This window comes from Ictidomys tridecemlineatus, chromosome 14, assembly GCF_052094955.1.
Source record: "Ictidomys tridecemlineatus isolate mIctTri1 chromosome 14, mIctTri1.hap1, whole genome shotgun sequence".
NCBI classification, from domain to species: Eukaryota; Metazoa; Chordata; class Mammalia; order Rodentia; family Sciuridae; genus Ictidomys; species Ictidomys tridecemlineatus.
Window position 1 is genome coordinate 10193469 of NC_135490.1, and position 17903 is coordinate 10211371.

The 17903-nt window shown below is 44.8% G+C and overlaps 1 protein-coding gene across 1 annotated transcript in view; it reads left to right on the forward strand.

The window, feature by feature from the left end:
* The window catches only part of Ebf2 (EBF transcription factor 2), a 176461-nt gene that overhangs the window by 111128 nt on the left and 47430 nt on the right, over positions 1-17903 (forward strand). Inside the window, exon 7 of the mRNA XM_005339890.5 lies at positions 14322-14403. Within this exon, the coding sequence (XP_005339947.1) occupies positions 14322-14403 (82 nt within the window). The remainder of the gene's footprint in view (positions 1-14321; positions 14404-17903) is intronic.

The following is a 17903-nucleotide window of genomic DNA, read 5'->3' on the forward strand; positions in this document are numbered from 1 at the left end:
GGGGAGAGCCCCGTGTCAGGTCCCTGGTGTCCAAGTCCGCTGTGGCCTCCCAGCCTGGCCAAGCCAGCTCTTCCATGCGTCTTCCCCAGGGAGTGATGGCTTCTCTTTCCCAGGCTTGCAGACCCCGTCCGCTTGCTCCCTGAGAAAGCAGAGCAGGCTCTGCGGCCTCAGAGGGAAGGGCCGAGATGTTTGACTTCCAGGTCAGCTGCTGACTCCCGAGGAAAGTCATTTTTGTTCCTTTGATGGTTGTATTCCCTTATCTGCTGCATAGAGATAAACCACGAATCCCGCTCCAAACTCCAGGGCCGGGAAGGCTGTGTGGATAAAACCAGGTCCCTGGCTTTTGCAGATTATTGGATATTGGGTGTGTTGATTATCTAGTCCTTCCCCTGCCCGCCCACCCACTGATGTTAATTAAAATTTTAGTCGCTTATTTAATTCCCTGCCTGACTCCAAAAAACCTTGAGATGGTTCCTTTGGCTTATCAGCACTGCTTTCCAAGGCGGTTTGGAGGGTGAGAAAACCAAATGGTAGAGAAAGTCGTAACTGAGTTTGGGGGACTAGGTGGAACTTTATATTTTTGTGTCACCATCTTTAGGATATATATTTGTGTATGTGTGTGTTAACTCCAAAATATCCTTTCTGGCAAAGGAAATGGTGACTGAACTGTTTGAAAGTTCAGGGTCTGTCTAGATAACCGATATTCCCACGTTCTTTTGGTTAACAAAGGTGTTATGGTTGTTGTTTCTGTTGGCGTATCCAGATACCTGGTCTCCAGTGAGCAGACTACAGAGAGGTATTCTGCTGCACTGGGCTTAAGAACAGACCTCGATAATGAAGGGTAGGAATGAGTAACTAGAATGAGCTTTAAAAGTGGTTGAGATTTGTAAAGCCAGGTATAGCATAAAACCAGATTAAAAAAGAAAACCTCAGGCTGGGGCTGGGGCTCAGTGGTAGAGCACTCGCCCAGCATGTGTGAGGCCCTGGGTTTGATCCTCAGCACCACGTAAAGATAAATAAATAAAGCTATTGTGTCTATCTACAACTTAAAAATATTAAAAGAAAAGAAAAGAAAATTCTCATCCGTTTTGGAGTTATTTGGAAAGCCAGAGTTTGGGCTAGGCTCCACCAAGGACTTTTGAAACGTTAACAAAAACTCAGGTTCTTGTTTTAGGCAAATTGGGCTGATTTATGAGTGTCCGGTGAATCAGCCCCATTCACATTTAGCGTTTGTTTGAAGCTGGGGTGAAGAAGCTCAGTAGCTCAAATGGGACGGAGATTTCATGCCTGGCCTTCTATTTTGAAATAAGATGGCCCCGTTGCACCTTGGTCTAGTAATCCAGCACACTTCTGAGCACATGGACATGTATGGAAAGAAACATTAGAAATGTATGGGGGCGGGGCCGGAAGAGGTGCCCAAGGCTGCTTCTGACCCCAGTGCTCCAGTCTGCACCAGGCTCTGAGGCTCACATGAGACATTTTGTCTATTTAAAGAGAAAATGGAAGAAGCCATTCTGGTCATCGACTTGCAAGCAAAGTGAAAACGGGGTGGGCACTGGCCTCTGCCACAACCAACCTCAGTACAAAGGGCAGAGGTTGTGAAGGACGATGCAGAAACAGAAACTTCTCTCGTGTCATTGCCGAGAAAGTTAGCACTTTCCATACTAAGATTTGAAAATCTACACAATTGTTGGTGCTGCCCACAGAGTTACTAGATGCTTTAGAATCAGTGTAGTTCGAATGACAAAAAGACAACTGAAAATAAAGACCGGTTCCTGTGGCCTGGTGAAGACGTGCTCAGGCTGAGAGGAGACGGATCTGATCAACATCTGCTCACCTGACAATGCTCTAGAATATTACCAGCCTTATCTGAATGCCTTTTGTATCAAATTCTTGACCTGATTTTTGTCCCAGTTTCTCTTTTATATCATCTAGGTTCAGTTCTTCTTCAAGGAAAAAAAAAAAAAAAAGCTAAAAAAATTCCAATGAAAGCCAGCTAACTCTGAGTAATAGAAAAAAGTCTGTTTTGCGAAAGGAGTGACAGAATATTGAAATACTGGTTTTATATTTTTATGTGGGTTCGGCAAGCGCAGTAAGAAGGTGGCTGATGTGATACCTGACCTGGTCTTAGTGGCCAATGATAATTCCATATGTGCCACCTGCTACCTGTCAGGGTACACATTCCTTTTTTTTGGGCACAAAGGTCACATTAACTGTGGATCTGGGTCTCTGTAGCAAAAGTGGAGGCAGGTCATTATATTTGTTGGATGGAATCGGGATTGACTGTAATTATCTGGGGTTTTCTTCTTCCATCTCCCCTTTCCCAACTTACTTCCCCCTGTCCCAAGTTTTAGGTAGTATCCAAAAGCCCAACATATCACCCTGAATTTGGGAACTCGGGACAGAGAGAGGAGAGGAGAGAAAGGAGGAGGGAGAGAGAATGAGTCACTAGAGTCAACGAGAAGTGGTGCTCATGGAGGAAAATCCTCCTCCTGCCAAAAAATAAAAGTAGAGAAGTTTCCCGGAATGTGTATATTAGGGAAAAAAAAAAAAAAAAACTCCATTAACCAAATGTGCGGCTTTGTGAACTGTTCTATATCCCAGCGTTTAAACATCACAGTTTCTCTTTCTCCATGACAACTTGTCAGAAATGGCTCAAAAGCTAACTATACATGGTCCCAATTGCTTCCCCTTGACTCTCTGCTCCAAGTATGTAATTTGGGCTGCGCAAAGATGAAGAAACACAAAGTAGAACTTCTTGCCTTTCGGTAGGTGGGACGGCGGGGTGAGCACCTGGCTCTTCCCGGCCCTAAGCTCTGCTCTGGTGAGTTCCAGGAGTGCGAGGCCAGCATTTCACGGAGAAGCAGGGAGACCCTCCATCCGGCCTACCTTGTGAGTCTCACCATTCAGCACTTTAGAAAAACAGGCCGGCTCACGGGCCCTGACTATAGAGAACCCGGGTTTCCCACCATAACCATTCAGAATGGGACGTGAGAAATCTGGAAGAAATACAACACATTCAAATGATTTTCCCTGAAATCTGGTCATTACTCCCATGTCTGCAGCCATTCCCGTGTCTTTTGAAACAAAGTAATTCTTGCCTCTTCTTAGTATTATGATTCCAGCTATTATTATGATCCTTCCAAGGAGTCACTAAAGGCACAGAAAGCTCCTTATTTTTAGACTTAAAAAAATTTTATCTTGAGCTATTTAATCTTCTCAGACAGGGACCCACGGCAAGGGCTATGGTTTGGTCGAGAAAAACTGTCCACGTGTCTTATGTTTCCAAACTACCCAAGGAATAATGCTGCTGAGCTTAAAAGGAAACACCATTACAGCCTTTTTCAGGTGTTTCCAAAATACATTTTGCCCTTGAGGCAGTTGTTGCTGGGACCGCAGGAGGCAGCCACCCCTGTTCTCCTTCCAGGTATGGAGCCAAGTCCTCTGCAGTCTGTGTCTCCTAGGAAGACAGACAGACTTCAGATCAGGCTGGGCATTTGCTCCCAGCTTTGGCCAGGGACCTCCAGGGAGCTGGTGTGCGTCTTCCCTTTCTTCTTATCTCTCAAGTTAGCTTACCTCCTAGGTCTGTTAAATATATATATATATATATAATCTCAGCTGGTTGGTCGTGGGAAGGTGTATTTGCTAATGACCCTGGGAAAGCAGTTTTTCTATTCTATGGAAAAAATTCCGACTTAAAACCTCACTATAAAAAAGCTAAATTGCAGTGATAGAAAGCCAGGCACATTTCAGGGGACTCTGTCATTCTGGCCTAACAATCTTTTGGTCGCTGATGTTAGTGACTTCACCAATGGAAGGACCACAGAGTCCTGCCTGTGTTTTCTCTAAAATTACAGCCTCTTCTCTCTGAAGGTTTGCTAACTTCCCCTTGCAGCCCATGCACTTCCCATGTTACCTCCCTGGAGTCTCTCGACTGCCTGACGATTGGTCAGTCTTGCCTTGTCCGTCCACGTTGCTGCCCTGCAGTGAATTTTCTAACAAGCCTTCTACCCACACCCTGAGCTCTCCTGATCCCAGCTTATTTGGGGGGGAGTGTCAAAATTAAGCTTCCTTCTTGGTTGTCAAAACTCTACAGTTTCCCATTTTCAAGTGCACAGATGCCTATTTTTCTTTGAGACTAAACTCTCCAGCATTAAAGAGAGACCCTTCATTGTAATCATTACCGAATGGATACAGTACTAATGGAACTTAATTGTTTCCACTAGATGGATCTCGGGTGTTTTTGGCAGCCAAAATGAAAATGATTCCAAATACCATCAAAGGGGCTTATAAGCACCCAGCATGCACAGAGTGTTTTGATATACAGTGGAGTGTTAATATCATTATCTCTCCTAATACAACATACGGTTACTTTAATCCTTTCCCGCCTCTGTGATCTTGGAAGATCCGACGGATAGACGGCAAAGAATAAAACACTGTACACAAGGAGACAAAGGGAGAATTAGTCCCCATCCTCGGGATGCGATTTTTTTTGATTGTTTGAATGTTGGCTTCAAATATGTACCTTTATCAATACTGACTTCTGTATCCTCCACGCTAGTTTGAGTTTGTATGCGACATCAAACATACCTTTTCACACATGTTCTTTCCAGATTTTTTTTAACACTTACTTAGCAGTTTATAGAAGGAAGTGAATGATCTCCTCAAGCTGCTTACAAATTAAAAAAAAATCTGTGCTTATTAATTATGCAGGATTAGTCTAATTATAATTCAGCAAATTAATTAGCGACAGAAGGTGTTCTGAAACATTGGAGTACATTTGCATGTTAAATGGAGAGGCTAGTCTGTAATATATGTAAATTTATGCATGGCTTCATAGTTTAATTTAAAAATTTGCAGCTGCATATGGTATGGGAGCAGGTGAAAAGTCAGTTTTAGTTTAATGATGCTAACAAACATTGGACGGTGTCCTGTCTTAGCAAGAGAATGCACTCATATTTGCTAATCTATGAATCTGTCATAAGAATATAATGTTACATCGATGCTGAGCTCAAGGTCATTAGTGAGTGAACTCATAGGTGCAATAGCTACAAACTGCAAACCGCAGAGAGAGGGTGATGGCACGAGGAGCCCAAACTCTGAGCTTCTTTGCTCCCTCTCTCCAGCGTTGTATATTTCGTCATCCAATCTTGCTTCTGGGAAAGGCACATTCCAACCCGGGGAAACGGGCATCTTTTCGCATCACCAGTATCTATTCTGGCAGGTGGAAAATAGCTGTCCAACCTTGATTCCCTTTCCAAATATTCACATTTGCACTTCATTTCAATTTCCCGGAGTCGTGGGAAAGTTATTACCGAGTTACGAATTAATGGTAGGGTAGAGAGTTTTACACATTGGCCTCAACCATCTGGCAAAACAGTAAAACCAGCGGACCAGGCAGAGGCAGAGGGCTCTTGGTGTAATTGGTGTTCACTGCTCAGCCTAGCATAGAGGAGCTTCGCTGGGAGGGCAGAGCCGGAGGGGGAGGGGCGTGGGAGGGACAGGGCCGGCCAGGACAGCGAGGACCCATGAAGCTGATGGCGGGCTAATAACTTCATTTCTCTCCTTCACCGGAGGAGTCAGGGTACTAGGAAGGCAAATAGACTTGTATTTGCCTTCTGAAGTCTCACTGAAAGATTTTTTTCTGAAGGAAGTCTGTAATCACATTCAGTTTTACTCTTTTACTCTATTCTTTCTTTTCCGGGTGAGAAAGGAGAGGAAAGGGATAGGGTGAAGGAGAGAATGTGGATTTGAAAAAAATATATATATATAAAAGGAAAAGATGAAACTGTGCACATTGTCCAGAACCCTCCAAAGACACTTTATGAGAACAATGAGGATGACAAGCATGCTCTCAGGGTGATGTCCCCTTCCCATGCAGGCCCAAAGACTTCCATTATTATTTTCATTAATGCTGTCAGATTTTTCATCTGAAGGCAAAAACAAGGGCTTTTCCTTAGAGATTTTTTTCCCCCCTGTGAGCCTCATGGTGCCAAGTAATGGAATTCCAGAGAGTGAAGATGTGTCTGAATATAGAAGGAAAAAAACCAAACCAAAACAAAAAAAGTGATACTGAAGCCCCGGTCCTCAGAAACTGGAGTGTGTTACTGATTGGAAGCAAGCTGAGAGTCCAAGTGGCCCCCTTGCCTACGCAGCTCAGCGGCGGTTTGCAGCCAGTTGCTTGCCGCTGGGGCTAGGGGAGACGATCACTTCAGAAGAAATCAGGAAACGGCTCTGAAATGAAGTCTATCGATACCGAGTCAGATTTACACAGTGGGGGAAGCCGCTCCCTCCTGGTGCCTAAATGAATACAGCAGATCCTGCTCAGGAGGCAGCATGTTCAGAAAGAAGGATCTATTGCCAAACTCAAGTGCCACTTCCCGGAGCTTGTCATTGGAGTGAATGTCGATAGGAAATGATTCCATGGGGCCTGTTGCCAGTTACTACGAATCGAATCGGCAGATTGTGTCTGCACAGCTCTGAATTCTTGTGCCCACCAGAGTTTACTCAGGACTTTGACCACGCCCCCTATCTTTTGGTGGTGGAGGTTTTCCATGCAATCTGATAGAATGAACTAATGACGCGTGTGTGTGTGTGTGTGTGTGTGTGTGTGTGTGTGTTTTCCTTTTAACACTTCTCCTTAACAATTAGGGGACTTCTTAGAGAACATATCAATATTGGAGAGATAACCAGTGCAGAAAGAACCAGATTTGAATTTGTGGCAATCCCCTCTGGAAAGATTTTGTTTGGAAGCTGGGTTGTTTTTTAAAATACAGTGGAAGAGAGAGGCTCAGTACAGGCCAGGGGGACATAAGCACGTCCAGAGACAGGTGAAAGTGCTAATTTACTATGTGCCAGGCATTTACCCGAACCCTACATGGGTAAGTAGTTCTCACTTCTGGCCTTGGAAGGTCCCTAATTTGTATAACAAATGTTTAATACTACTACTACTACTACTACTAATAATAATAATAATATCAAAAGTCTCAAAATCACAAAGAAATGGCTTGAGAGGGACTCCATGTTAGCTGCCACATATAAAACTGAAATTATCTGCCGCCAAAGGAATTAGCTTCCTGTTCTATTTAAGCATCTTCATCATAGAAGAGGCTCCTGTCCCTTGGGTAATGCTTTCAAATTTTAGTTTTGGTAACTTGAATCTCAGAAAAATGTTTTCCAAGATTTAATTCAACCTCTCATGTTACATATTTGATTTCTGGCTCTTCCACTTAGCGTCCTGGTGGACCAGTGGCCTAGGCTCTTCCTCATCTTCTGGGGCAATCTTTTCGGGTTTTTGGAGAGGGCTGCACCACCTTTGGAGCCTTTGGGTTCTTGGGAAGTCTGTTCTCTGAGCATCTGAATGACTTGCTGACTGTCCTCTGCCCAGTCCGAAGCAGTCACGGAATTGACTGAAAGCAGGCTGTCTTTACGCGGAGCGGTGGACAACTTGGTTTCCCTGTTTTGTTTGGCCACCTGAAGAAGGACTCTGCACTTGTTTCCAGAGTAAGAGGAAGGAAGTGGCATGGTCAGCATGGAGATGGGGAGGCACTTGTCCCCCGAAACCAACCGCTGCCTGGCCAGGCACCACGCCTTTTTCTTACAGGGAAGCATGGCCAGGCTGCAGCCACAGTGACATCTTGCTAAGATCGGACAAGCTTTACCACCTGGCACGTCACCTAATCTTGATGACCTCCATAAAATGGGGATGGGAACACACCCACTCCCAGGGTTGGGGGATCGGGTGAAATTGTTCATGGCAAATAATACGAGTCCGTTGAATACAGGCTTTTACTAATTTTAGTAATGATCACCATAGTCTGGTAGTCAAAAGACGCTGGGGAGGTTGAGTGTCGGTGGAAGTAAGAAAATGTGTTGCTTAAAAAAATTTCCATACACTTAGAATTTTCGCATCTGAAATGGACTTTCATCGAAGTCATTCGGGTGAATAACTTTTATATAATATGTCCCTTTCTTAGGACTATATGATGAAATTAAAGAATTTATAACTCTCCGATCACATATTTAATATTAAGTAGGTACTCATTTAAAAAATGAGCATAGTCATCCCTGGTATCTATGGATACCACAACTGATGCTCAAGTCCTTAGGTATTGATCTCAGCCTACGGAAGCCAGTCAATGAAAACTTTTGAACATCTTCTCTCTTCTTGGGACTTTGTGCCAACCTGCGCCATCTTGCCAAGCAGATCTCCAGTACCAGCACTCAGTCTCTTGCAAAATTATTTTAGGAGGCAGCAAGAGCCCATTGGAGCTGGAACCCCAAAGTCTCCTCATTCAGGGGGCCCCAAGTCAGAGTCTTTGCAAGACCCTTAGGCTTCAGCGTTCTTTGTAGCCTGGGTGGACACCTTGACCCTCAGCAGATCTTTCAAGGTTCCTCCTCTTCAGGCCAAGGCAGGGCTCACTACTGCCCTTTTCCTGACACAGTGCTGCCTGGGATGGATTCTGTACAAGGGGTTTTGGGGGAAAGAAAGTGTGTTTCTTCTGTTGTTGGAAGGTTCAAGGAGGAGGCTACCGGGAAGACCTAGATTAAAGCTGGGACATTTTGGTTGTGTTTTTCACTGGTCATAAGTGGAAACCAATCCTAGGGAGTTCCTCCCACCATAGAAAGCCAGGTAGCGGTCACGAGGACCAAGTGCAGGCTGGGAAATGCAGCAGGGGGCTGTGTCCATCCAGCAGGGGCTGTGTCCATCCAGCATGGCTTCTCACCTGAGCAGAGCTTGCTGAATCCCCCAAAGGATGTGAGTTTATAGGGAGATCCTGGGAGAGAAGAAAGGCAAGTACCCACTTCCTTTCCAATGCCACTCTGTGATCCAGCCTGTCCCTCCATCTGGTGGCTGAAATGGTAGAAGAGCGCTTTAAGGAAAAGGGCTAGCTTCTTTTCAGAAGTACAGAAAAAGTCAACTGTATTTTAATTTGTTGCACTCTAAAACTGGAGGTTTAGCAGCTAATCCAGATAAAAGGTATCTTCCTCACAAATCAATGGACAGGGACCTTTAGGTACCCACAGGGCTTGTGAGGCTACTTAACTGGATACTTGGCTCAGCCTTAGAGATCCAGCCTGATTATGTGACCAATGTGGCTGATAAAGAGGACCCGTACTGCGTCACGCTCTTGGCCTGGGGAGCATGTGAGGGTTCTGTGTAAAGTGTGGCCTGGTCATAACAGAAGTTGTTTCCAGGGTAGGAAAAGTAAGTGATTATTTGTTGGTTTGTTTTGATGGGAATAAGGAACTAAGTTTCAAAGTGAAGGGTGTCACACTTTATTTTACATGGAGTGAGCCTCTGTGTTCTGATAGCTGTGGCCAGTGCTCCCTGGTTCACATTTCTTCCATACACATCCCTGTCTGGTCTTTTTCTTAAAAGAAATTTTGGTACCTTCCACTGTGCTTGCCTGAAGATATTTTTGTATTAAAATTTTTAAGAAGGGATTAGATTGTGGGCTTCAAGTTGGAGGCAAGTTGGATGGTCTCTTCCATAAACCCTGAGCAACAGGGTGCTGGGTTTCTTGATAGCCACACCATTGGTTGTAGTTCCAGAGTCTCCCTAGAATATTAAGTAGTTGTGCTTCCTGTGGTTTCTGGTCTGTGTGGCCCCAGAACTGGACCTTAACTCTGCATCTGAACTCTATGTTTAGTTGGAAACTCAGTTTCTCTGTAAGATGGGTGCAGGACTAGCCTAAGCCACCTGAGTTTCATTATGTTCTTGAACAGTGCAGAGCACTCTGTCATGGCAGAGATCTGGAGGACAGCAGAAGAGATTTCTTGGGCACTACATGATCTGCTGGGATCTCACTCAGACCCACACCCAGGGTCACCAGATTCATCTCAGACTCACAGAAGCACATTTTGACTGGTCTGATCATGTGTTCCACAAGGTTGAGCTTTGTCCCTGTGTCTGAACCTTTGTGGCATGCAACACACACTTAATATGTGTTGGTTAAATGAGTAAATAAATAAATTTGCTTTTCAATATTAAGCAAGTTCTCTTTCATGACTATCTTTGACCTGGTGTTTTCCTCTTTGATGATGTTATTCTCTAAAGAGCCAGAATCCTTCATTTCTCTCCACCCCCAATTTGTTTTCCTTCACTCCCCCCTCCTACCTTTTAAGATCACTTTTTGAAAAAAAAAAAATTTTAGTGGCTCTACTGAGCCAGAACTCACATACCATAGAGCCCACTGTTCAAATGTACAATTCAAGGGTTTTAAATATGTTCAGAGCTGGGCAACCATCCCTGCCCTCGGAGCAGGGAACAGAGAAAGTCAGGCGGAGGTGATTGCCAGAAAGATACAGGTTCCAATCCTGGGTCCACCGCTGATGAGGTCTGTGATCACTGCAGATCCCTAAATTCTGAGGTCTCTGTTGTCCCCATGGCAGGACATCTCACAGTTCCTAGGGTTATTGTGAGAATCAGGTGAGCGCAGAGTCCCTCCTCCAGGGCTTCCCTTTCAAGGTTTCCATTACCCATCGTCAGCTGGGATCTGAAAATACCCAATGGAAGATTCTAGAAATAAACAGTTCATAAATTTAAGATACCTTTCTTATAGCCCACTGTTGTAATCATTGTATTTTACTATAGATGTCGTTGTAAATCCCTCACTGTGCCTCATTCACAAATTCCTCACTATCCTGGGTGCGTATCTACAGGAAGGGACATGGGTTTGGTTCCATCTGGGGTTTCAGGCGTCCATGGGGGTCTCAGAATGTATTCCCTGAGGATAAAGGGGCCGCACTCGATGTTCAGCAAGTCGTCTTTCCTGTCCTCCGTGACCCCCTGGCCTCCAGCTGCAGACCACATGGGGTGGTGAGCAGGGACAGAGATGCAGTCTTCCCCCAGGACCTTCCCCTGCCTCAGAGCACAGGAAAGGATCCTGAGCATCTGGTGCATCTTGCCCAGCCACCTGCCGTCAAGCTCTGGGCACTGCCAGCCCCAGCCAAGAGATCACCCCCATACCATATTTTCCACCAACCAGCCACCCCCTTGTTTTCCTTTCACAGTCTTGATGGGTTTGACCTATGTTTTAGGACCCCTTTGCTGCTACCCACCACATACCTACCAGCTTGGTCTTTTTGTCTTCAGTGGGTTCTTCCTCCAAATACCCCTTTCTGGAGAGCTGTTGATTCTGCCCCTTTTTCTTTGCAATCATAAAATGTTGATGCTGGGGGAACCCTAGAGTTGATCCAGTTAAACCTTTCTTTTCACAGTTGATGAAACTGAGGGCCCTAGATGGGAGGTAACTTGGTTACATCATTAGCTGGTGGCGGGTCAAGCCTCGCAAGCCTGAATACATATTTGTGGGGAGAAGAAATGCCTTTTGATACATGATACTGCCTCAGTGACCTGGGGACTTGATTGAAATCTGAGGGTTTGAGTTCATATTTTGACCCCATCTCGTCATTCCTCCTGGTCCATAAAACAAGGATAAACTGATCCCTGTTAGGGCTCCCTCTGAAGGGATGCAATCAGAAGCCTTGCAAACTGTAGCCTACTAAGTGGCCATGGTATTTATGTTGTCACCATTGTTTGGAGAAAGTGGAAATAACTCCCATCCCGATGAGAATCTGCACATTTGGTCTGAATCTTGTAATTCATTTTGGTTTTTCCGTGGCTGAGTGGAGAGAGCTGATATTTTCCAGGCAACTCTGGCTGTGGAGAGCTGGAGACCCAGGGGATTCGGAGAGCAGTTGTTCCTTGCAAGTTACCCTGTGGCTGGTAGATGGTATGGATAGCAGAGGGTTTGGTACCAAGGCCCTGAGCACAGTGCTTGGGAGAGGAGAGAGGACAGGGCTGGAGAAAATCTGACGTGTCAGTAAGTCCAGATTTCTTTTAATTAATTTTTAGATCTACTTATAAAAAAATCCAGACCATAATTTCTGATGCTGGCCATTTAGAAGTAGTCATTGTAGGTTATGCTATTATATAATCTCCCCCTCTCAGACCCTCTGTCTCTCTCTCTCTCTCTCTCTCTCTCTCTCTCTCTCTCTCCCCTCCATTCCACCACCCTTCCCCCTTTGTGAACCAAATGCTAGGTCTTTGCTGGACAGGGGTCTGTGTAGGTTCCAGACTCAGCCCCCAGACAAGCGAAAGAGTAACGGGGTGTTTTTTCATCCAAATGACTGTTAAGGGTCCTAATTTAAAATGAATAAAGCCTTTCACCAGGCTCCGTGTTTCCCTAAATCAATTTGATTTTATGTAAACATTTATCTCTTTTGCACTTTCCCACCTACCACACCATTCACATCATAATGCCTTCGTGAACACTAATGTTTTCGCCAGATACGTTTCGGGGCAGGACGGGGGGAGGCCGGGAAGTGTGGTACACAGAATGCATTCTAAGCAGTCCGACCCGAGCAGAGCTTTCCAAAAATCAAGGAGTAAATGTGGACAAGCACTCAGTTTGGCTTAGGTAAGAGAAAGATATAAATCGCTGTCGGGGGTGTTGGGGGGGGTGCAGATAAGATGTGGATGGGGGCTATTGTTTGGAAAGACTTGCAGTCAGAAATAGCCAATTTTCAGCACGTCGGCAGGACATCTCCGAGGTTGTTAAGTGGCCGCAATGACTGACATGAGTGTCCAAATAGCAAATATTCCTCCTTCTAAAAAGAACATGTTTGATTTCTGCTCCATCTTTACTTATATCAAAGCAGCTCTCCTTGCTTCAGCTACTGCAGGCAGACCTTTCCCTGCACTTCCCTGAGCCGTGGCAGGTTGTGAATTGACACACACGGCGCAAGCCACGCCAACCACCCGCTCTGCCTCATCCTTCTGGATGCATCTCTGATCCAGACCCAGACACCTCCGGCAGGGGAAGCCACGCCTGACCTCCCACACACCCTCTAAAGGAAGGAGAAGAGAAAAGCAGATGCTAGAAGATAACGAAAAGATAGTTAGCTGTGACTTCCCAATTCACACCCAGCCCTGTTCCCAGATCCAGACAGGAGTGAGTGTGTTGCCAAATGTTTTTAGCAAACAAGAGTGAAAGAGCCTCAGCTTCAGAACAGGCTCTGAACAGTCAATTCGCCTTCTCCTTCCTTCATTGTTTACTGTTTATCTTCTCATCAGGGTTTTCTTTCTTTCTTTCTTTCTTTTTTTCCAAGTGATACATACAGTTAATTGGAGCGCTCTCTAATTCTTTTGTGTGATGGTTAAAACAATAAAAATAAGCAGAGGGTCACCACGAGAGCGTTTCACTGATGGATGCTTTAAAATAGAATTTTTTTTGGAAGCATTGTTGATTCCTACTTATTTTTTTGTTGGTAAATCCCAGGGAAAATGTATATCGTTTCCTTTAAAGTTCTAATTCAAGGCATGGATGTGAGAGTTCTGGAGGGACTTTGGGACTGCGGTAAAATTTCGTTGTCATAGTAACAGAAAGGGAAATAGGCCTCACTCACCTGGGACTTGAGTGCGGCAAAGCTGGATTTTTTTTTTTTTTTTTTAAGGAAAAGGACTCTGCCAGTGAAATAAATGAAAAAACTTACTGTATTTTGAAACAAAATTTCAAATAGGAGCCAGGTGAATTGCTGCAGAGGACACTTTTGCCATTTTTCTTGGTCGATGTCGTTGCCTGATCCGAGATACCCAGTTTTGAAATTTTGCAGATCATTTAAAATAATATTGGCTTTGAAAATATGTTTTACAAATGATAACCTCAGTCTATGTCTTTGTATTTTTTTCTGAGAATCCATCCATGGTCTGAAAGGACAGTCCCACTTGTCATTAACCATGAACTCCCCAGTGCAAACCTGCCCAGCCAATATTATGTTGCCCAGCCAACTTCGTCTTTGGCTGTTCCCAGGTCATTTTCTGATTTTGGATGCATCGGTTTGAAAATATCAGGCCACTTTCAAGGGTGAGCTGGTAGGTGTCTGTGCCAGCAGAGAGCCAAATGCATAAGGAACCCTGGGATTCTGGACCACATCCTGCCATTTTTACCACCCCCTCCCCCAGTACGATTTTCTGTACAGCAGGGGTCACTGCTGCGTTGGAAGCCTTTTTTTTTTTTTTTTTTTGCACAAGGAGTGCTGTGGAAGCTCCAGCCCTTGTACAAACCAGAGCCCAGCTTGGGAAGCACTTAACAATCCCCCACAGTAATGGAGAAGGGGGTGTCGGGCTTGGATTGAAAACATCCAAATTTGCAAATTGCAGAGGGTCAGCCATGTTCCTCTCTGGGCAGGACTGGTTGAAATTCCCCAGACCTGAAACACAATCGCTTTTTCAAATCAAATCTAATAGAATGCAGATAGAGTCTCCCTTAAAAAATGTTTACTGAAAAATGTAACACATTGCTTTCTCTTCACAGATTCTTTTTAAAATTTTTCCTCAAGTGCAATCAGAATTGTTTGAAAACAGCAGGAAACCCAAGGGACATGAGACGGTTTCAGGTAAGATCTCGCCTGTTAAATAAGTCATCCAGTTTTCTCTCTCCTGCCTACTCTCCCCCCCCCCCCAAACCATTACTCACTGATACTGTGAGCAATACAAAAGGTAACTGTAAATGATAACTCTCCTCTGCTAGTATGCAGGGGTCCCTCGTTTTGTAGTGTTTAGGTTTTCGGCCTCCATTGCCAAATCCCCACGGGGAGAGGCACCAACCCGTTGCTGGAGATTTGATTTTAAGCCCTCAGGCTGCCCCTTGCACACACAGCTGCCCACAGCAGGAACCGTGTTCTTGATATTCAGCCACCTTGGGATTTTTCAAAGCTGCTTCTCTGTGCTTTCTGCAAGCAACAGCCCCTGCCTTCCTTCTCCCACCCATTAACTATTCAGTGGTCTGTCTCCAAGCCTGTTGGAAAGCAGCAGTCCAAACAGCCGTGGTCACTTTAAGACCGCAGCATGACAACAAGACCCACGGGACGGTGACCCAGCTGCCTGGCAGTTAAATCTGCCACCGGTTTCATCACCCTTGCCACTGATGTACTGAGACGAGCTAATAAAAACACAGAGCAAAGCAAAGAGCACGGGTTGCTGCTGGGAGCAAGGGCCGCCCTGCTCAGCCCCCTTCCGTACACTGCGAAGGACCCACATTTAATTCTCCAAATGGCTTTGCTGCCGTTCGTGCCCACGCTAAGTACATGGCACCCCTTCTCCACGGGCAAATGAGAACTGGGCTGGACAATGGGATGCAAGCTTAAGACCTGGGGAAATGCTTGCAGCAAAGTGAGGAATGAGGGTGGATGGTGAGCCCCATGCTTCAGGAGAGGGCAGGGTGGCTCCGGAAGGCTAGGCAACTTACCCCTGATCCCATAAGAAGGCGGCAGAGCTGGGAGGCTCTGTCATCGAATCTCCACCAGACCATGGATACGTGGCATGTGGTGGCTGCTGGGTCTGTGCTTCGCTATCACACACTTCTTGAAATTCTTAATAAGTTTGAACAAGGAGCAGTTCATCTTGTCCAGGATCCCACAAGTCATGTGTCTGGTCCCACCTGTCCCTTAGAGAGCTTCTGAGGCATGGCCACAGTCAGAGAGGCGCTGGGGAACAGAGCCTCATGAGAGTGAACAGGGTGGCTGGTCGTAGCTCGGGGACAGTGCACTTGCTTCGCACGGAGGCCTGGCTCCCCTCCCCAGCCCTGCAAAGTGAAACACAGAAGGAAAGGTGTAGGGAGGTGGGCGTGCACAAGCCAGAGAGAGTTACTTTGAAAACAATTCCTTTTATTAATTCTTTCCCTTGCATGGTGACCAAGCGTTTTTGCTGTGACCAGGACATGTTTTTTTTTTGGTATGGTTATAATATTTAACATTATTGCTAGGCTCCCTTAAAAATGTCAAGGCCCCCCCATCTTATCATGCAGTCTTCCCCTGCAGTATGACCAAAAGACACAGAACTACAAATCAGCCTTCTTGGGGACCCAGCAGGAATGAATGTCATCCCCAGTAGAAACCTCACTGAACTCACTGATCCAAATACAGAGTAAAATAAATTTAGTCCAAGGAAGAGGGAGATTTACAGACATCCCAAAGAGCCTGAACGACCCAAGCTCAGCTCCATTTCTGGAAGACACACGGGGCGAGGAAAAGGAGGAGGCGGCTTGGATTCTTATTCTACCCTGTTCCCTACCCCTACTCTCAAGGGGCTTTAAGTTTGAGAAGATGCTTCTACATGGGAAGAGCTTCTAATAGAATCCCTTGATGTTTTATTTCTCCCCAATTTTAGAAGCACATTCACAAAGCTGACGCATGCTCACCTGAACTTCACTGCCCCAGTTCTTCACTAAGCCAGGTCTTCCTCGTGCCTGGGTTTTTCTCTGGCTTAGAATAAATGTTGCTGCCTCAACGCGATGAGGGGTTTTCATCCCATCTGAGCATATTTGACTTCTGCAAGGATGCGGGGGGGGGGGGGAAGTTTGTAGATTGCGTTATTTCTAGGTGAAAGCTAAAATCAATTTTGTCAGGCATTTTTTGACCTTGAGGTCAAATGCATACAACAGACGACTCACCGTGTTAGCCACCTTAAAGTTCAGGGACTTTTAGGACCTTCACAGTGTCGTGCCACCATCTCCACCATTGGATTCCAGCACATTTTCATGACCTCAGAAAGTTATCCCGGGCTTCCTAATTCTACTTCTGTTCTCCGTGGATTTGTCTATTCTGGAAATTTCATGTGGAGGAAACCCTATAGTAGGTGCCCTTTTGCACTCGGCTTCTCTCTCAGCATAAGTTCTCCAGGTTCACGCACGAGAATTCAATACTCCACTTCTTTTTACGGTGGGATAAGATTCCATTGCCTGGATACATCATCTTATATTTATTCACTATTTAGTTAATGAACACTTGCATTGTTTCCACTTTGGGGTGATTTTAAATAATGCTTCTGTGGGTTTTTGTGCACAAGTTGTGTTCGGGAACATATGTTGTCATTCTCTCGGGATTATGGCGAAGAGTAGAATTTCTGGATCATGTGGTAACTCTAACTTTTTGAGGAACGACCAAACTGTATTTCGCAGCGGCCTTACCATTTTACATTCCCACCAGTAATGTACCAATTTCCTGACTCCTCGACACACTTACTTTCTGATTTTCATAAGATCTCGCCATCTTGTGGGTGTACAGTGGTTTTTGTCTTACTCTGGCTCTATCTATTCCTGTTGCCTAAAGGTGCTGAGCCTCTTTTCCTGTACTTACCATTCATAGGTGAGTCTTATCTGGAGTCTTATCTATCAAGTCCTTTGCCAACTTTTAAATTGGGTTACTTTTTCCCATTGTAGTTGAATTATAGAGTTCTTTGTATATCAGGAATATCGTGTGCTTATCAGATATGTATTTTGCAGATATTTTCTCCCATTCTATGGGTCACCTTTTCATGTCTTCAGTGTCCTTTGGTGCATAAAAGAATTGGCAATTTTTCTGTTGTACTCAGATTCTATTAAGAATATATCTTTCCGTGAGCGCTCTTTTACATGGAGAAAGCTATTATGGAGGAGGCTTTTCTATGTGCTATGACGGTCAATTAAGAAACTTGGATCAAATTACAAACATGAAGCAAAGCCAGAGACAGTAGGCACTCATGGTGGTGGAGAGAGTAATCAAAAGGGGCGGTAAATTTTAGGAATTCCTGGAATATGTATCTCATTCACAATGATGAAAGTTAAAATTGTTTTTAACCATGTCGACAAACTTCAATTCATTACTTTTATTACATGATCAAACATAGGTTTAATATCAAGGATTCTTTGGTGATGATTTGTTCAAAACAGAATAGGAACCCAGGCCATTCTAACAAAATCATGAACTCTACATCAGGAACACAGGTAAACCTGGACTGCGTTCTCAAAAATAATCAGATGAGACCAAAATCATACCAAGCTTATTCTGGAGACTGAACCAATCCTCTTTAGTTCAGTTGAAATTCTAAGTAGGACAGGACATAACAAAATACGTACTGA